At 45.7% G+C, this 16,769-nt stretch overlaps 1 protein-coding gene across 1 annotated transcript in view; it reads right to left on the reverse strand.

The window, feature by feature from the left end:
- The window catches only part of LOC118379866 (short transient receptor potential channel 5-like), an 88,424-nt gene that overhangs the window by 56,344 nt on the left and 15,311 nt on the right, over nucleotides 1-16,769 (reverse strand). The window contains exons 6-8 of the mRNA XM_052460726.1: nucleotides 11,391-11,528; nucleotides 8,123-8,272; nucleotides 7,607-7,655 (exon numbers count right to left, since the gene is read on the reverse strand). Of these exons, the coding sequence (XP_052316686.1) occupies nucleotides 7,607-7,655; nucleotides 8,123-8,272; nucleotides 11,391-11,528 (337 nt within the window). The remainder of the gene's footprint in view (nucleotides 1-7,606; nucleotides 7,656-8,122; nucleotides 8,273-11,390; nucleotides 11,529-16,769) is intronic.

Raw genomic sequence — 16,769 nt, forward strand, 5'->3', positions numbered from 1 at the left:
AGTGATTCTGTCTCAGTGATTCTCCCCTCAGTGATTCTCCCCTCAGTGATTCTCCCCTCAGTGATTCTCTCCTCAGTGATTCTCTCCTCAGTGATTCTCTCCTCAGTAATTCTCTCTCAGTGATTCTCTCTCTTTGATTCTCTCTCAGTGATTCTCTCTCAGTGATTCTCTCTGTTATTCTCAACTCAGTGATTCTCTCCTCAGTGATTCTCCCCTCAGTGATTCTCCCCTCAGTGATTCTGTCTCAGTGATTCTCTCCTCAGTGATTCTCTTCTCAGTGATTCTCTCTGTGATTCTCTCCTCAGTGATTCTGTCTCAGTGATTCTGTCTCAGTGATTCTGTCTCAGTGATTCTGTTTCAGTGATTCTGTCTCAGTGATTCTCTCTCAGTGATTCTCTCTCAGTGATTCTCTCTCAGTGATTCTGTCTCAGTGATTCTCCCTCAGTGATTCTCCCTCAGTGATTCTCCCTCAGTGATTCTGTCTCAGTGATTCTCTCCTCAGTGATTCTCTTCTCAGTGATTCTCTCTGTGATTCTCTCCTCAGTGATTCTGTCTCAGTGATTCTCCCTCAGTGATTCTCCCCTCAGTGATTCTCCCTCAGTGATTCTGTCTCAGTGATTCTCTCCTCAGTGATTCTCCCCTCAGTGATTCTCCCCTCAGTGATTATGTCTCAGTGATTCTCTCCTCAGTGATTCTCTTCTCAGTGATTCTCTCTGTGATTCTCTCCTCAGTGATTCTGTCTCAGTGATTCTCTCCTCAGTGGTTCTCCCCTCAGTGATTCTCTTCTCAGTGATTCTCTCTGTGATTCTCTCCTCGGTGATTCTGTCTCAGTGATTCTCTCCTCAGTGATTCTCTTCTCAGTGATTCTCTCTGTGATTCTGTCTCAGTGATTCTCTCCTCAGTGATTCTCTTCTCAGTGATTCTCTCTGTGATTCTCTCCTCAGTGATTCTGTCTCAGTGATTCTCTCCTCAGTGATTCTCCCCTCTGTGATTCTCTCCTCAGTGATTCTGTCTCAGTGATTCTCTCCTCAGTGATTCTCCCTCAGTGATTCTGTCTCAGTGATTCTCCCCTCAGTGATTCTGTCTCAGTGATTCTCTCCTCAGTGATTCTCTTCTCAGTGATTCTCTCTGTGATTCTCTCCTCGGTGATTCTGTCTCAGTGATTCTCTCCTCAGTGATTCTCTTCTCAGTGATTCTCTCTGTGATTCTCTCCTCAGTGATTCTGTCTCAGTGATTCTCTCCTCAGTGATTCTCCCTCAGTGATTCTCCCTCAGTGATTCTCCCTCAGTGATTCTGTCTCAGTGATTCTCTCCTCAGTGATTCTCTCCTCAGTGATTCTCTCTGTGATTCTCTCCTCAGTGATTCTGTCTCAGTGATTCTCTCCTCAGTGATTCTCTCTTAGTGATTCTCTCAGTGATTCTCCCCTCAGTGATTCTGTCTCAGTGATTCTCTCCTCAGTGATTCTCTTTTCAGTGATTCTCTCTGTGATTCTCTCCTCAGTGATTCTCTCCTCAGTGATTCTCTCTCAGTGATTCTCTCCTCAGTGATTCTCTCCTCAGTGATTCTCTCTTCAGTGATTCTCTCTTAGTGATTCTCTCTGTTATTCTCTCCTCAGTGATTCTCTTCTCAGTGATTCTCTCTGTGATTCTCTCCTCAGTGATTCTGTCTCAGTGATTCTCTCCTCAGTGATTCTCTCTTAGTGATTCTCTCAGTGATTCTCTCCTCAGTGATTCTCTCCTCAGTGATTCTCTCCTCAGTGATTCTCTCTTAGTGATTCTCTCTGTTATTCTCTCCTCAGTGATTCTCTTCTCAGTGATTATCTCTGTGATTCTCTCCTCAATGATTCTCTCTCAGTGATTCTCTCTTAGTGATTATCTCTGTTATTCTCAACTCAGTGATTCTCTCCTCAGTGATTCTCTCCTCAGTGATTCTCTCTGTGATTCTCTCCTCAGTGATTCTCTCTCAGTGATTGTCTGCTCAGTGATTCTCTCTTAGTGATTCTCAACTCAGTGATTCTCTCCTCAGTGATTCTCTCTTAGTGATTCTCAACTCATTGATTCTCTCTGTGATTCTCAACTCAGTGATTCTCTCCTCAGTGATTCTCTCTCAGTGATTCTCTCTCAGTGATTCTCTCGTCAGTGATTCTCTCTCAGTGAGTCTCTCCTCAGTGATTCTCTCTCAGTGATTCTCTCGTCAGTGGTTCTCTCTCAGTGATTCTGTCTCAGTGATTCTGTCTCAGTGATTCTGTCTCAGTGATTCTGTCTCAGTGATTCTCTCTCAGTGATTCTGTCTCAGTGATTCTGTCTCAGTGATTCTCTCTCAGTGATTCTGTTTCAGTGATTCTCTCCCAGTGATTCTGTCTCAGTGACTCTGTCTCAGTGACTCTCTCTCAGTGATTCTCTCTCAGTGATTCTGTCTCAGTGATTCTGTCTCAGTGATTCTGTCTCAGTGATTCTCTCTCAGTGATTCTCAGTGATTCTGTCTCAATGATTCTGTCTCAGTGATTCTCTCTCAGTGATTCTCTCTCAGTGATTCTGTCTCAGTGATTCTCTCTCAGTGATTCTGTCTCAGTGATTCTCTCTCAGTGATTCTCTCTCAGTGATTCTGTTTCAGTGATTCTCTCTCAGTGATTCTCTCTCAGTGATTCTGTCTCAGTGATTCTGTCTCAGTGATTCTCTCTCAGTGATTCTGTCTCAGTGATTCTCTCTCAGTGATTCTGTCTCAGTGATTCTGTCTCAGTGATTCTGTCTCAGTGATTCTCTCTCAGTGATTCTCTCTCAGTGATTCTGTCTCAGTGATTCTCTCTCAGTGATTCTGTCTCAGTGATTCTGTCTCAGTGATTCTGTCTCAGTGATTCTGTTTCAGTGATTCTCTCTCAGTGATTCTCTCTCAGTGATTCTGTCTCAGTGATTCTCTCTCAGTGATTCTGTCTCAGTGATTCTGTCTCAGTGATTCTGTCTCAGTGATTCTCTCTCAGTGATTCTCTCTCAGTGATTCTGTCTCAGTGATTCTCTCTCAGTGATTCTGTCTCAGTGATTCTGTCTCAGTGATTCTCTCTCAGTGATTATGTCTCAGTGATTCTCTCTCAGTGATTCTCTCTCAGTGATTCTCTCTCAGTGATTCTGTTTCAGTGATTCTCTCTCAGTGATTCTCTCAGTGATTCTGTCTCAGTGATTCTGTTTCAGTGATTCTCTCAGTGATTCTCTCTCGGTGATTCTCTCTCAGTGATTCTGTCTCAGTGATTCTCTCTCAGTGATTCTGTCTCAGTGATTCTCTCTCAGTGATTCTCTCTCAGTGATTCTCTCAGTGATTCTCTCCAGTGATTCTGTCTCAGTGATTCTCTCTCAGTGATTCTCTCTCAGTGATTCTCTCTCAGTGATTCTCTCCTCAGTGATTCTCTTCTCAGTGATTCTCTCTGTGATTCTCTCCTCAGTGATTCTGTCTCAGTGATTCTCTCCTCAGTGATTCTCCCTCAGTGATTCTCCCCTCAGTGATTCTGTCTCAGTGATTCTCTCCTCAGTGATTCTCTCTGTGATTCTCTCCTCAGTGATTCTGTCTCAGTGATTCTCTCCTCAGTGATTCTCCCTCCGTGATTCTGTCTCAGTGATTCTCCCCTCAGTGATTCTGTCTCAGTGATTCTCTCCTCAGTGATTCTCTTCTCAGTGATTCTCTCTGTGATTCTCTCCTCAGTGATTCTGTCTCAGTGATTCTCTCCTCAGTGATTCTCTTCTCAGTGATTCTCTCTGTGATTCTCTCCTCAGTGATTCTGTCTCAGTGATTCTCTCCTCAGTGATTCTCCCCTCAGTGATTCTCCCCTCAGTGATTCTGTCTCAGTGATTCTCTCCTCAGTGATTCTCTTCTCAGTGATTCTCTCTGTGATTCTCTCCTCAGTGATTCTGTCTCAGTGATTCTCTCCTCAGTGATTCTCCCCTCAGTGATTCTCCCCTCAGTGATTCTGTCTCAGTGATTCTCTCCTCAGTGATTCTCTTTTCAGTGATTCTCTCTGTGATTCTCTCCTCAGTGATTCTCTCCTCAGTGATTCTCTCTCAGTGATTCTCTCCTCAGTGATTCTCTTCTCAGTGATTCTCTCTGTGATTCTCTCCTCAGTGATTCTGTCTCAGTGATTCTCTCCTCAGTGATTCTCTCCTCAGTGATTCTCTCTGTGATTCTCTCCTCAGTGATTCTGTCTCAGTGATTCTCTCCTCAGTGATTCTCTCTTAGTGATTCTCTCAGTGATTCTCCCCTCAGTGATTCTGTCTCAGTGATTCTCTCCTCAGTGATTCTCTTTTCAGTGATTCTCTCTGTGATTCTCTTCTCAGTTATTATCTCTGTGATTCTCTCCTCAATGATTCTCTCTCAGTGATTCTCTCCTCAGTGATTCTCTCTTAGTGATTCTCTCTGTTATTCTCAACTCAGTGATTCTCTCCTCAGTGATTCTCTCCTCAGTGATTCTCTCTGTGATTCTCTCCTCAGTGATTGTCTCCTCAGTGATTGTCTCCTCAGTGATTCTCTCTTAGTGATTCTCAACTCAGTGATTCTCTCCTCAGTGATTCTCTCTTAGTGATTCTCTCTTAGTGATTCTCTCTGTGATTCTCAACTCAGTGATTCTCTCCTCAGTGATTCTCTCTCAGTGATTCTCTCTCAGTGATTCTCTCGTCAGTGATTCTCTCTCAGTGAGTCTCTCCTCAGTGATTCTCTCTCAGTGATTCTCTCGTCAGTGATTCTCTCTCAGTGATTCTGTCTCAGTGATTCTCTCTCAGTGATTCTGTCTCAGTGATTCTGTCTCAGTGATTCTCTCTCAGTGATTCTGTCTCAGTGATTCTGTCTCAGTGATTCTCTCTCAGTGATTCTGTTTCAGTGATTCTCTCTCAGTGATTCTGTCTCAGTGATTCTGTCTCAGTGATTCTGTCTCAGTGATTCTCTCTCAGTGATTCTGTCTCAGTGATTCTGTCTCAGTGATTCTGTCTCAGTGATTCTGTCTCAGTGATTCTCAATGATTCTGTCTCAGTGATTCTCTCTCAGTGATTCTCTCTCAGTGATTCTGTCTCAGTGATTCTCTCTCAGTGATTCTGTCTCAGTGATTCTCTCTCAGTGATTCTCTCTCAGTGATTCTCTCTCAGTGATTCTCTCTCAGTGATTCTGTTTCAGTGATTCTCTCTCAGTGATTCTCTCTCAGTGATTCTGTCTCAGTGATTCTCTCTCAGTGATTCTCTCTCAGTGATTCTGTCTCAGTGATTCTCTCTCAGTGATTCTCTCTCAGTGATTCTGTCTCAGTGATTCTGTCTCAGTGATTCTCTCTCAGTGATTCTCTCTCAGTGATTCTGTCTCAGTGATTCTCTCTCAGTGATTCTGTCTCAGTGATTCTCTCTCAGTGATTCTGTCTCAGTGATTCTCTCTCAGTGATTCTCTCTCAGTGATTCTGTCTCAGTGATTCTCTCTCAGTGATTCTGTCTCAGTGATTCTGTCTCAGTGATTCTGTCTCAGTGATTCTCTCTCAGTGATTCTGTCTCAGTGATTCTGTCTCAGTGATTCTCTCTCAGTGATTCTGTCTCAGTGATTCTGTCTCAGTGATTCTCTCTCAGTGATTCTCTCTCAGTGATTCTGTCTCAGTGATTCTGTCTCAGTGATTCTCTCTCAGTGATTCTCTCTCAGTGATTCTGTCTCAGTGATTCTCTCTCAGTGATTCTGTCTCAGTGATTCTCTCTCAGTGATTCTGTCTCAGTGATTCTCTCTCAGTGATTCTGTCTCAGTGATTCTCTCTCAGTGATTCTCTCTCAGTGATTCTGTCTCAGTGATTCTCTCTCAGTGATTCTCTCTCAGTGATTCTCTCTCAGTGATTCTCTCTCAGTGATTCTCTCTCAGTGATTCTCTCTCAGTGATTCTCTCCTCAGTGATTCTCTCTTAGTGATTCTCTCTCTGTGATTCTCTCTGTGATTCTCTTCTCAGTGATTATCTCTGTGATTCTCTCCTCAATGATTCTCTCTCAGTGATTCTCTCTTAGTGATTATCTCTGTTATTCTCAACTCAGTGATTCTCTCCTCAGTGATTCTCTCCTCAGTGATTCTCTCTGTGATTCTCTCCTCAGTGATTCTCTCTCAGTGATTGTCTGCTCAGTGATTCTCTCTTAGTGATTCTCAACTCAGTGATTCTCTCCTCAGTGATTCTCTCTTAGTGATTCTCTCTTAGTGATTCTCTCTGTGATTCTCAACTCAGTGATTCTCTCCTCAGTGATTCTCTCTCAGTGATTCTCTCTCAGTGATTCTCTCTCAGTGATTCTCTCTCAGTGATTCTCCTCAGTGATTCTCTCTCAGTGATTCTCTCTCAGTGATTCTCTCTCAGTGATTCTGTCTCAGTGATTCTGTCTCAGTGATTCTGTCTCAGTGATTCTCTCTCAGTGATTCTGTCTCAGTGATTCTGTCTCAGTGATACTCTCTCAGTGATTCTGTTTCAGTGATTCTCTCTCAGTGATTCTGTCTCAGTGATTCTGTCTCAGTGACTCTCTCTCAGTGATTCTCTCTCAGTGATTCTGTCTCAGTGATTCTGTCTCAGTGATTCTGTCTCAGTGATTCTCTCTCAGTGATTCTCAGTGATTCTCTCTCAATGATTCTGTCTCAGTGATTCTCTCTCAGTGATTCTCTCTCAGTGATTCTGTCTCAGTGATTCTCTCTCAGTGATTCTGTCTCAGTGATTCTGTCTCAGTGATTCTCTCTCAGTGATTCTGTTTCAGTGATTCTCTCTCAGTGATTCTCTCTCAGTGATTCTGTCTCAGTGATTCTCTCTCAGTGATTCTCTCTCAGTGATTCTGTCTCAGTGATTCTCTCTCAGTGATTCTGTCTCAGTGATTCTGTCTCAGTGATTCTGTTTCAGTGATTCTCTCTCAGTGATTCTCTCTCAGTGATTCTGTCTCAGTGATTCTCTCTCAGTGATTCTGTCTCAGTGATTCTGTCTCAGTGATTCTCTCTCAGTGATTCTCTCTCAGTGATTCTGTCTCAGTGATTCTCTCTCAGTGATTCTGTCTCAGTGATTCTGTCTCAGTGATTCTGTCTCAGTGATTCTCTCTCAGTGATTCTCTCTCAGTGATTCTGTCTCAGTGATTCTGTCTCAGTGATTCTCTCTCAGTGATTCTCTCTCAGTGATTCTCTCTCAGTGATTCTGTCTCAGTGATTCTCTCTCAGTGATTCTCTCTCAGTGATTCTCTCTCAGTGATTCTGTCTCAGTGATTCTCTCTCAGTGATTCTGTCTCAGTGATTCTCTCTCAGTGATTCTCTCTCAGTGATTCTGTCTCAGTGATTCTCTCTCAGTGATTCTGTCTCAGTGATTCTGTCTCAGTGATTCTCTCTCAGTGATTCTGTCTCAGTGATTCTCTCTCAGTGATTCTCTCTCAGTGATTCTCTCTCAGTGATTCTGTCTCAGTGATTCTCTCTCAGTGATTATGTCTCAGTGATTCTCTCTCAGTGATTCTCTCTCAGTGATTCTCTCTCAGTGATTCTGTTTCAGTGATTCTCTCTCAGTGATTCTCTCAGTGATTCTGTCTCAGTGATTCTGTTTCAGTGATTCTCTCAGTGATTCTCTCTCGGTGATTCTCTCTGGGTGATTCTCTCCTCACCTAGTACCCAGGGTAGTATCATCCATTCAACCACAGTAGGAGGAGGGCCCTGCATTAAATGACATCAGATTAGATTGGATGAATGTATTAGTCACAAATGGTTAAAAATATTAAAAACATCTGCCTACTCAGCAAAAACCATACGATGTTATTCTGATTTTGTTCTTTTAATATAATGGAAACACTGGGCCTAAGTTTACCTTCATTTGTAGATAAATATAAATGACTGACTTAGTATAACTTAAAAGGGATACTTCAGGATTTTGGCAATGAGCGAAACTAGCGTTAGCACAATAACTGGAAGTCTATGGGGGAGCAGGCTAACAGATACTTCCAGTCATTGTGCTAACGCTAGTTAGCATTTGCTCGCAAAACTACCTCTAACTTCCTTCATACTGGACTCAGAGACATAACAATCGTATACACAAGATCATCTGACTCTGGCCGAAGTAGATACCAGCATCCCAAAGTATCCCTGTAATTAATATTTAATTCTTTCATTACTTTCTGACTTACCTGCATATGTAGGTTAGTCCTGGCGATGTGTTGTGAGGCGAGGAGGAGGAGGAAGAGGAAGTTCAGGTACGATGCTGTGTGACAGATGAACTTGATGAAGGGTTTCTTCACAAACACACCTAAGGCAGACTTAGGGGCTAGGAGATAGATCTGGAGAGAGAGGGAGGGGGGAGAGAGGGAGACAGGCAAGAGAGAGGGAGGAGAGAGAGAGGAGAGAGGAGAGGGAGAGACAGAGAGACAGAGAAGAGTGAGGGAGGCAGAGAAGAGTGAGGGAGGAGAGAGAGGAGAGAGGAGAGGGAGAGACAGAAGAGAGAGGGAGGCAGAGAAGAGAGAGGGAGGGGGGAGAGAGGGAGGCAGGCAAGAGAGAGGGAAGAGAGAGGAGAGATGGAGGCAGAGAGACAGAGAAGAGAGAGGGAGGCAGAGAAGAGTGAGGGAGGAGAGAGAGAGAGAGAGAGGAGAGACAGAGAAGAGTGAGGAGGCAGAGAACAGTCCCAGGGAGGAAATCACAGTTGGAGTATTCCCAGTTGGAGTCTTCCCAGTTGGAGATTCCCAGTTGAGATTCAGTTGAGTCTTCCCAGTTGAGTATTCCCAGTTGGAGTATTCCCAGTTGAAGTATTCCCAGTTGGAGGATTCCCAGTTGGAGTATTCACAGTTGGAGATTCTCAATTGAGACAGAGGAGTCTTCCCAGTTGGAGATTCCCAGTTGGAGTATTCCCAGTTGGAGTATTCCCAGTTGAGGTTAGTTGGTCTCCAGTTGGAAACATTCCCAGTTTTTTTCTGAAATCACAGTTGGAGTATTCCCAGTTGGAGTCTTCCCAGTTGGAGTATTCCCAGTTGGAGTATTCCCAGTTGGAGTCTTCCCAGTTGGAGTATTCCCAGTTGGAGTCTTCCCAGTTGGAGTATTCCCAGTTGGAGTATTCCCAGTTGGAGTATTCACAGTTGGAGTATTCTCAATTGGAGTATTCTCAGTTGGAGTCTTCCCAGTTGGAGTATTCCCAGTTGGAGTATTCCCATTGGAGTATTCCCAGTTGGAGTATTCCCAGTTGGAGTCTTCCCAGTTGGAGTATTCCCAGTTTATTATTCCCAGTTGGAGTATTCCCAGTTGGAGTTTTCCCAGTTGGAGTATTCCCAGTTGGAGTTTTCCCAGTTGGAGTATTCCCAGTTGGAGTTTTCCCAGTTGGAGTTTTCCCAGTTGGAGTTTTCCCAGTTGGAGTTTTCCCAGTTGGAGTATTCCCAGTTGGAGAATTTCCTTACTTATTCCCTTCTGATTCCGGAAATGTTCCAACCTCCGTAATTACACGTTCATATATACATTAGCCTTTTTGGCAGTACTGAGCTGAGCCAAACCAAGCTGAGCCAAACCAAGCTGAGTCAAACCAAGCTGAGCCAAACCAGGCTGGAAAGAGTACGATAGTGTTTGGGTCGGTACGATAGTGTTTGGGTCGGTACGATAGTAGTGTTTGGGTCGGTACAATAGTAGTGTTTGGTTCGGTACGATAGTAGTGTTTGGGTCGGTACGATAGTAGTGTTTGGGTCGGTACGATAGTAGTGTTTGGTTCGGTACGATAGCAGTGTTTGGGTCGGTACGATAGTAGTGTTTGGGTCGGTACGATAGTAGTGTTTGGGTCTGTACGATAGTAGTGTTTGGGTCTGTACGATAGTAGTGTTTGGGTCTGTACGATAGTAGTGTTTGGGTCTGTACGATAGTAGTGTTTGGTTACACACACACACACACACACACACACACACACACACACACACACAGAGACACGATACTGACCATTGAGTGTTTGATGAAACAGGTCCCCAGTTTGACAACAGTGTTTCCAGCCAGGGAACCCATCGTACCACAGATAGTAGTGTTTGGGTTAGGCTGGGCTACAAACTACCCAGAGAGTGTTTGGACAGACATGAACCCATGTACGATAGTAGTGTTTGGCTGGGCTACAAACTACAGAGAGAGAAGAAGAAGAGGACAGACATGAACCCATCGATAGTGTTTTGGCAGTTAGGCTCTACAAACTACAGAGAGAAAAGAAGTGAAGAAGAAGAGGACAGATAGTAGTGTTTGGCAGTTAGGCTGGGCTACAAACTACAGATGAAGCCATCGTAGTAGTTGTTGGCAGTTAGGCTGGGCTACAAACTACAGAGAGAGAAGAAGAGAAGAAGAAGAGGACAGACATGAACCCATCGTAGTTGTGTTTGGGCTACAAACTACAGAGAGAGAAGAAGAAGAGGACAGACATGAACCCATCATACCACAGAGTAGCTAGGAGATGTTGGCAGTTAGGCTGGGCTACAAACTACCCAGAGAGAAGAAGAAGAGGACAGATAGTGTTTGGCATTTAGGCTGGGCTACAAACTACCCAGAGAGAGAAGAAGAAGAGGACAGACATGAGTGTTTGGGTTAGGCTGGGCTACAAACTACCCAGATAGTAGTGTTTGGGGCTGGGCGGTGAACCCATCATACCACAGAGTAGTAGGAGTTGTTGGCAGTGTGGCTGGGCTACAAACTACAGAGAGAGAGAAAGAAGAGGACAGACATGACCCATCATACCACAGAGTAGCTGGGTCGAGAGAAGAAGAAGAGGACAGATGAGTAGTGTGTTGGGTTAGGCTGGGCTACAAACTACCCAGATAGTAGTGTTTGGGTCAAACTACCCAGGTGAACGATAGTAGTGTTTGGGGGCTCAAACTACCCAGGAGAAGAAGAAGAGGACAGATAGTAGTGTTTGGGTCAAACTACAGAGAGAGAAGAAGAAGAGGACAGACATGAACGATAGTAGTGTTTGGGTTAGGCTGGGCTAAAACTACAGATAGTAGTGTTTGGGTCTGGGCTACAAACTACCCAGAGAGAAGAAGAAGAGGACAGACATGAACCCATCGTAGTGTTTGGGTCTGGGCTACAAACTACCCAGATAGTAGTGTTTGGGTTAGGCTGGGCTACCAGCAAGAGAGACAGGAAACAGCAGTCCTATAAAACCTGGGCTTACACACACACACACACAGCACATTAGCACACACACAGACACACACACACACACACAAACACACACACATCACAGAGTAGCAAGGAGTTGTTGGCAGTTAGGCTGGGCTACAAACACAGAGAGAAGAAGAAGAGGACACACATCACACACACACACACACACACACACCCATCACACACAGGAGTTGTTGGCACACAAACTACCCAGAGAGAAGAAGAAGAGGACAGACATACACACACACACACACACAAACACAGAGAGAGACACTGTATACTGACCATTGAGAAGACAGGGAACAGCAGTCCTATGATGAAACAGGTCCCCAATTTGACAACCCAGTGTCGCCTCCTCCAGCCAGGAAACCCATCGTACCACAGAGTAGCTAGGAGTTGTTGGCAGTTAGGCTGGGCTACAAACTACAGAGAGAGAAGAAGAAGAGGACAGACATGAACTCATCATACCACAGAGTAGCTAGGGGATGTTGGCAGTTAGGCTGGGCTACAAACTACCCAGAGAGAAGAAGAAGAGGACAGACATGAACCCATCATACCACAGAGTAGCTAGGAGATGCTGGCAGTTAGGCTGGGCTACAAACTACAGAGAGAGAAGAAGAAGAGGACAGACATGAACTCATCATACCACATTTAAGACAAAAGAAGAAAGAGAGAGAGGGGAGGGGACGAGGAGGGTGTTGCGGTTTTTCAAAGTCGATGACGACTATTGTCTTGAAAGTGTTTTTTTAATCTCAGTAAAAGCCCAGAGAGAGAGAGAGAGAAAGAAAGAGAGGGGAGGGACTGTGGTTGTAAATGATCCCCTGTTAGAGACTTTGATTGTATCTGTCCATCCGAACATAATAAAACATGACCTTAGTACCGTTCGTAAATCCCAGGACTTTAACTAATTAAAAAGCCTCTACAGTTGTTCAGTGTAGAATATGCTAATGTTGTATTGCCTTGTCTGTCAAGACTTACAACTCATTCCCAAACATTTATCAAAACTTGATTTATACTACTGTCGATGTGATGAACTCGACAACATGAACACACACAGACACAACTTTTATCCTTTAAAGGACATTTAAAGACATTTGAACAAAAACACCTATAGCAACTAGGTCTCACAGTCTCACGTCAGAATTACACGTTCATCCATGTTTCTTAAAACATACTAAACTAACACATGGAATTGTTTTTAAGATGGTCAAAACATAGATCACTTTTTATTTTTTTATTTTACTAGGCAAGTCAGTTAAGAACAAATTCTTATTTTCAATAACGGCATAGGAACAGTGGGTTAGCTGCCTGTTCAGGAGCAGAACGACAGATTTGTACCTTGTCAGCTCGGGGGTTTGAACTTGCAACCTTTCGATTACTAGTCCAACACTCTAACCACTAGTTTACCCTGCCGCCCCATGAAAAGAGGATGAGATAGTAAGTGGTTAGTAGTTAGTGGGGAGCTGTAATCTATAGGTGATCTCGTTGACCACCTACAGGGAGGAGACAGAGAGGAGAGGATGAGCGAGGGAGGGAGAGATCTCGTTGACCCTCCAGAGGACCTTGAAAGGCCCCAACAAACAGGGGCCTCAAATTCTTACAAGGCAGGTGGAGCGGGAGGTTCCTGGTGGAGAGCGATCACGCGATCACCAGGATGGAACGCGCAAGCCTCACTGCGGTGGCGTGTTCAGGAGCCTGTTTCTTCTGGAGGTCGGACAACACTCTTGAGCCTCATGTGGGCATCGTTCCAAACCTCCTCTGCGCATCTAACCAATCGTCTGCAGGAGCTTTTCAGTCTAGCTCGGGGTCCACAGAGTCGGGGCTGGCTGATATCCAAGGACACACTGGAAGGAGGAGTGACGCGGTGAATTCTGGGAAGGAATCGCCCCGGCTCTGCCAGTCCTGGCAGTGACTCCTAAAGAACCTCCCGAAGCTCTTGGTTCATCCTCTCCACCTGCCCTTTGGACTGAGGCCGGTACCCGGAAGTGAAGTTGACCGTAACCCTCAGCTTCTCCATGAAGGCACTCCTGTGATGTGAATTAGGGGCCACGGTCGGAGACCTGAAGAGCGGTAGAGAGACCAGAGAGAGGGATAAAACGGCAGGATTTAGAGATTCTGTCCACAACAACCATAATAGTAGTGAAACCATCAGAAGAGGGGAGATCAGTGACAAAATAATTGGACAGATGAGACCAAGGCCGCTGAGGAACAGGAAGGGGAAGGAGTTTCCCTGCAGGGAACATACAGGCAGGAGTTGACATAGCGAGCAATGTCCTTCGTCAAGGAGGGCCACCAGTACTTTCCGGAGATAGATTGAATAGTGAGGGTGATCTCTGAGTGTCCAGTGAGGAGAGATGTGTGTGCCCTGGTCAACAGCCAATCCATAAATCCCCGTGGGAACGTAGGGGCGCTCTGGAGGACAGGCAGCAGGCGCGGGTTCCCTCTCCCAAGCCTTCTACGTCCCAAAGCATAGGGGCAACGACTCGGAAGGGAGGAATGTTGGGTGCGCTCAGGACAGGAACCTCTCCCGATTCGTAGACACAGGACAGGGCATCGTCTTTGATGTTCTTTGATGTTCTTTGAACCTGGGCGATATGACAAGGTGAAGCAGATTTCTAATGAAGAAAAGGGCCCACCTTGCTGTCCATATGTACTCCCTTCGGAAGATGGTTGGTGAAGATGAGAAATGGGTCCGTGTCTTCACTGGATGGCCCCCACGGCCACTTCTGAAGCGTGTGATCTGGGTGTTTCAGCAACGGGGAGGTGAAACGCCCCTTCAGTATAAGGAAGGCCTCATCGACTGCAGGACACCAACTTACGAGGACCACAGGAGAGAAGTGAGAGCAGAGACGATGGAGATGAAGTTCCAAAATGAACTCTCAACCTACGTGGAACGACATGGGAAGGAAAAGCAGGTCCTCCGGCATTCCGGTGCCCAGTCAGTGATTTTTCATCCTCGAGATGGTGGGGTCACGACGTTGGAGCCACCGGAGTGTACAGTTTAATTGATGATGAGGAAGGGAGGCTTTCTTGATGCATGGGTTCCACTGTGAGGGTGAGTGGTGTTGTGATGTGCGTTTTTGTGCCGGTTTCATAATGGTCAACTATACAGTGCTTGGACCGTAAAAGGAGATTTGGTATGATTTGATGTTCAGTGACGAGGCTAGGACCTGGTCGATGAAGTTTCCCGCGGTGCCGAAGGCCACTAAGAGCTGTAGAGACAACACATGAGCCAGTGAAATGGAAACCAGAAAGGGTTTGGCGGAAAGTGATGATGATTGAACACCCCGGGAGACTGGATGATCACGGGGCTACCCTTCTGCCCTCGTGGACTCGGGTTGAACGTACCGGACACCGCTGAACAGATGCCCCTCTGCCTCAGGGGGGGTTCAGGCTCTGTTTCAGGACGGCCAAAAGGAGGAAGCGAGAGACGGGGGGGTCCCGGCGCTCTCTAAGAAGTTTATCCAGGCGGAGAGGTTGTCATCCAACTTCGTCTGGACCTCTTCGCGCAGTCCGTTTCGGAAAAAGGTGTGGACCACCAGCATATTCCATCTGCCAGAGGCACCGTCTGGAAGGTGAGGGCGTACTCCGCTGCAGTCTGGGCACCCTGCCAGAATCCTGAGCCATGAACCTCTCATTGAAACCCAGCTCCTCCTCTCCTCTCTCCCAGATGGCCATAGGCCACTCCAAAGCCTGTCCGGTCAGCAGAGAAATAAACCTTGGACCTCTCGGTGGTGGAGGCTCATGTCGGATGGACGAGATAGAGAGAACACCGGAGTAGGAAGCCACGGCATTTCGATGGAGTCCCGTCATATTTGTCCAGGAGGGACGATGACCTGGGCGGAACGCTGGATGGGCTGGGGGACTGACATGATAGACTATTTTCCGCTAGTTAGAGATTAATCCTCTTTAGTTGTTGTTGTTGTGTACCTTATCCCCAGTTGAGCCAGCCGGTCTGGGTGTTGACGGAGTATGTGTTCCTGTTCGTCGACCATCTGTCCTTAACTTCTGCTGCTTTCTTTCTTTGGAGGCAGTATTCTGTAACGCAGGGAGTCAGGGAGCAGGTAACCACCAGGTGTGCGTAATGATGGTTGTCATTTGTGCTTAACGATGGGGAGCCGGTGTGTGTAATGATGGAAACCAGGTGTGTGTAATGATGGAAACCAGGTATGCGTAAAGATGGTTCCAGGACAGGTGGTTTGTAGATCGACGACGTGGAGCGCCGGAACGGGAGAGAGGTAGTAGGAGTAATTTACAAACAAAGCATTTGTAAAATTTGTAAAAGTACATTATTTTCTTTAGGGATGTAGTGGAGTAAAAGTCAAAGTTGTCAGAAATATAAATAGTGAAGTAAAGTTCAGATACCCCAGAAAAACGACTTAAGGAATACTTTGAAGTATTTTTACTTAAGTATTTTACACCACTGGGATATTGAGAAACACCCAGTGTCTGGTTAGGATGTTAAGTTATGCGGCGTATGTGTGTTTTTAAAACTGTGTCGCCATGGCGCTGAGGGCCTGTGTTCCTTCCTGTCTCTCTTCCAACCAGATGTTAGTAGGTAGCTAATCATAACAGACCAGAGTCCCTCTATACCTCCATCTCTCTCTCTCTCTCTTTTTCCATCTCTCTCTCCCCTTCCATCTCTTTTCCTCTCCCCCTCTCTCTGTCTCCTTCTCTTGCTCCCTAGCCAACAATTGACTGGTCATATGACAGACACTAGACAGACAACAGGTTGCCTCTACCCTCTTTCTGAGTAGTGACAGTCTACCTTACCGGCTTTATCTCACCCTCCATCCCTCCACTCCCCTCTCTCTAGTCTCTAGCCAATCTGGCTAGAAATCTAGCCATTCTGCTTCTGAGTAGTGACAGTTTAGCGTCCCTCTCTCCCCCTCTCTACCCCCATCTCTCCTTCCCTTTCTTGACAGCTTTGTACTTCTTCTACATCCCTATTCTACCTTCTCTCTGTGTGTTATGACAGAATGACAGACTAGTAAATCCTCTCCTGTACTATACTACACTCTGTGGACTCCCTCTGCTTTCTGTCAGACCGTACAGTGGCACGGGGACTCTAAAGTGAGATGGAAGAGACAGAGGAGACAGAAAGGAGAGAATGGAGGCAGGGAGGCACTTCAGTGTCTTTTATTACATACAAACAGTTTCCTAAAGAGAGAGGGGTAAAGAGAGAGAGAGAGAGAGAGAGAGAGAGAGAGAGAGAGAGAGAGAGAGAGAGAGAGAGAGAGAGAGAGAGAGAGAGAGAGAGAGAGAGAGAGACAGACAGACAGACAGACAGACAGACAGACAGACAGACAGACAGACAGACAGACAGACAGAGGGACAGAGGAGAGCTTGGGAGAGGTGAGGAGAGCTAGCGAGGGGCCCCTCTCCACCCTTCTCCTTTCTGACTTTCATCTTCCCTTCATCTAATATTCCTCAACTTCTAACAAATCCCTTTTCTGAGAAGCAACAACACATTCTCAAGTATCAAAAGACATCTGCCTTACACCTTACATCTACTTGTCTTACACCTACCTTCCTTAAACCTACCTGCGGCAGCGTAGCCTAGTGGTTAGAGTGTTGGACTAGTAACCAAAGGTTGCAAGTTCGAATCACCGAGCTGATAAGGTACAAATCTGTAGTTCTGCCCCTGAACAGGCAGTTAACCTA

This window comes from Oncorhynchus keta, chromosome 13 (genome assembly GCF_023373465.1).
Source record: "Oncorhynchus keta strain PuntledgeMale-10-30-2019 chromosome 13, Oket_V2, whole genome shotgun sequence".
NCBI classification, from domain to species: domain Eukaryota; kingdom Metazoa; phylum Chordata; class Actinopteri; order Salmoniformes; family Salmonidae; genus Oncorhynchus; species Oncorhynchus keta.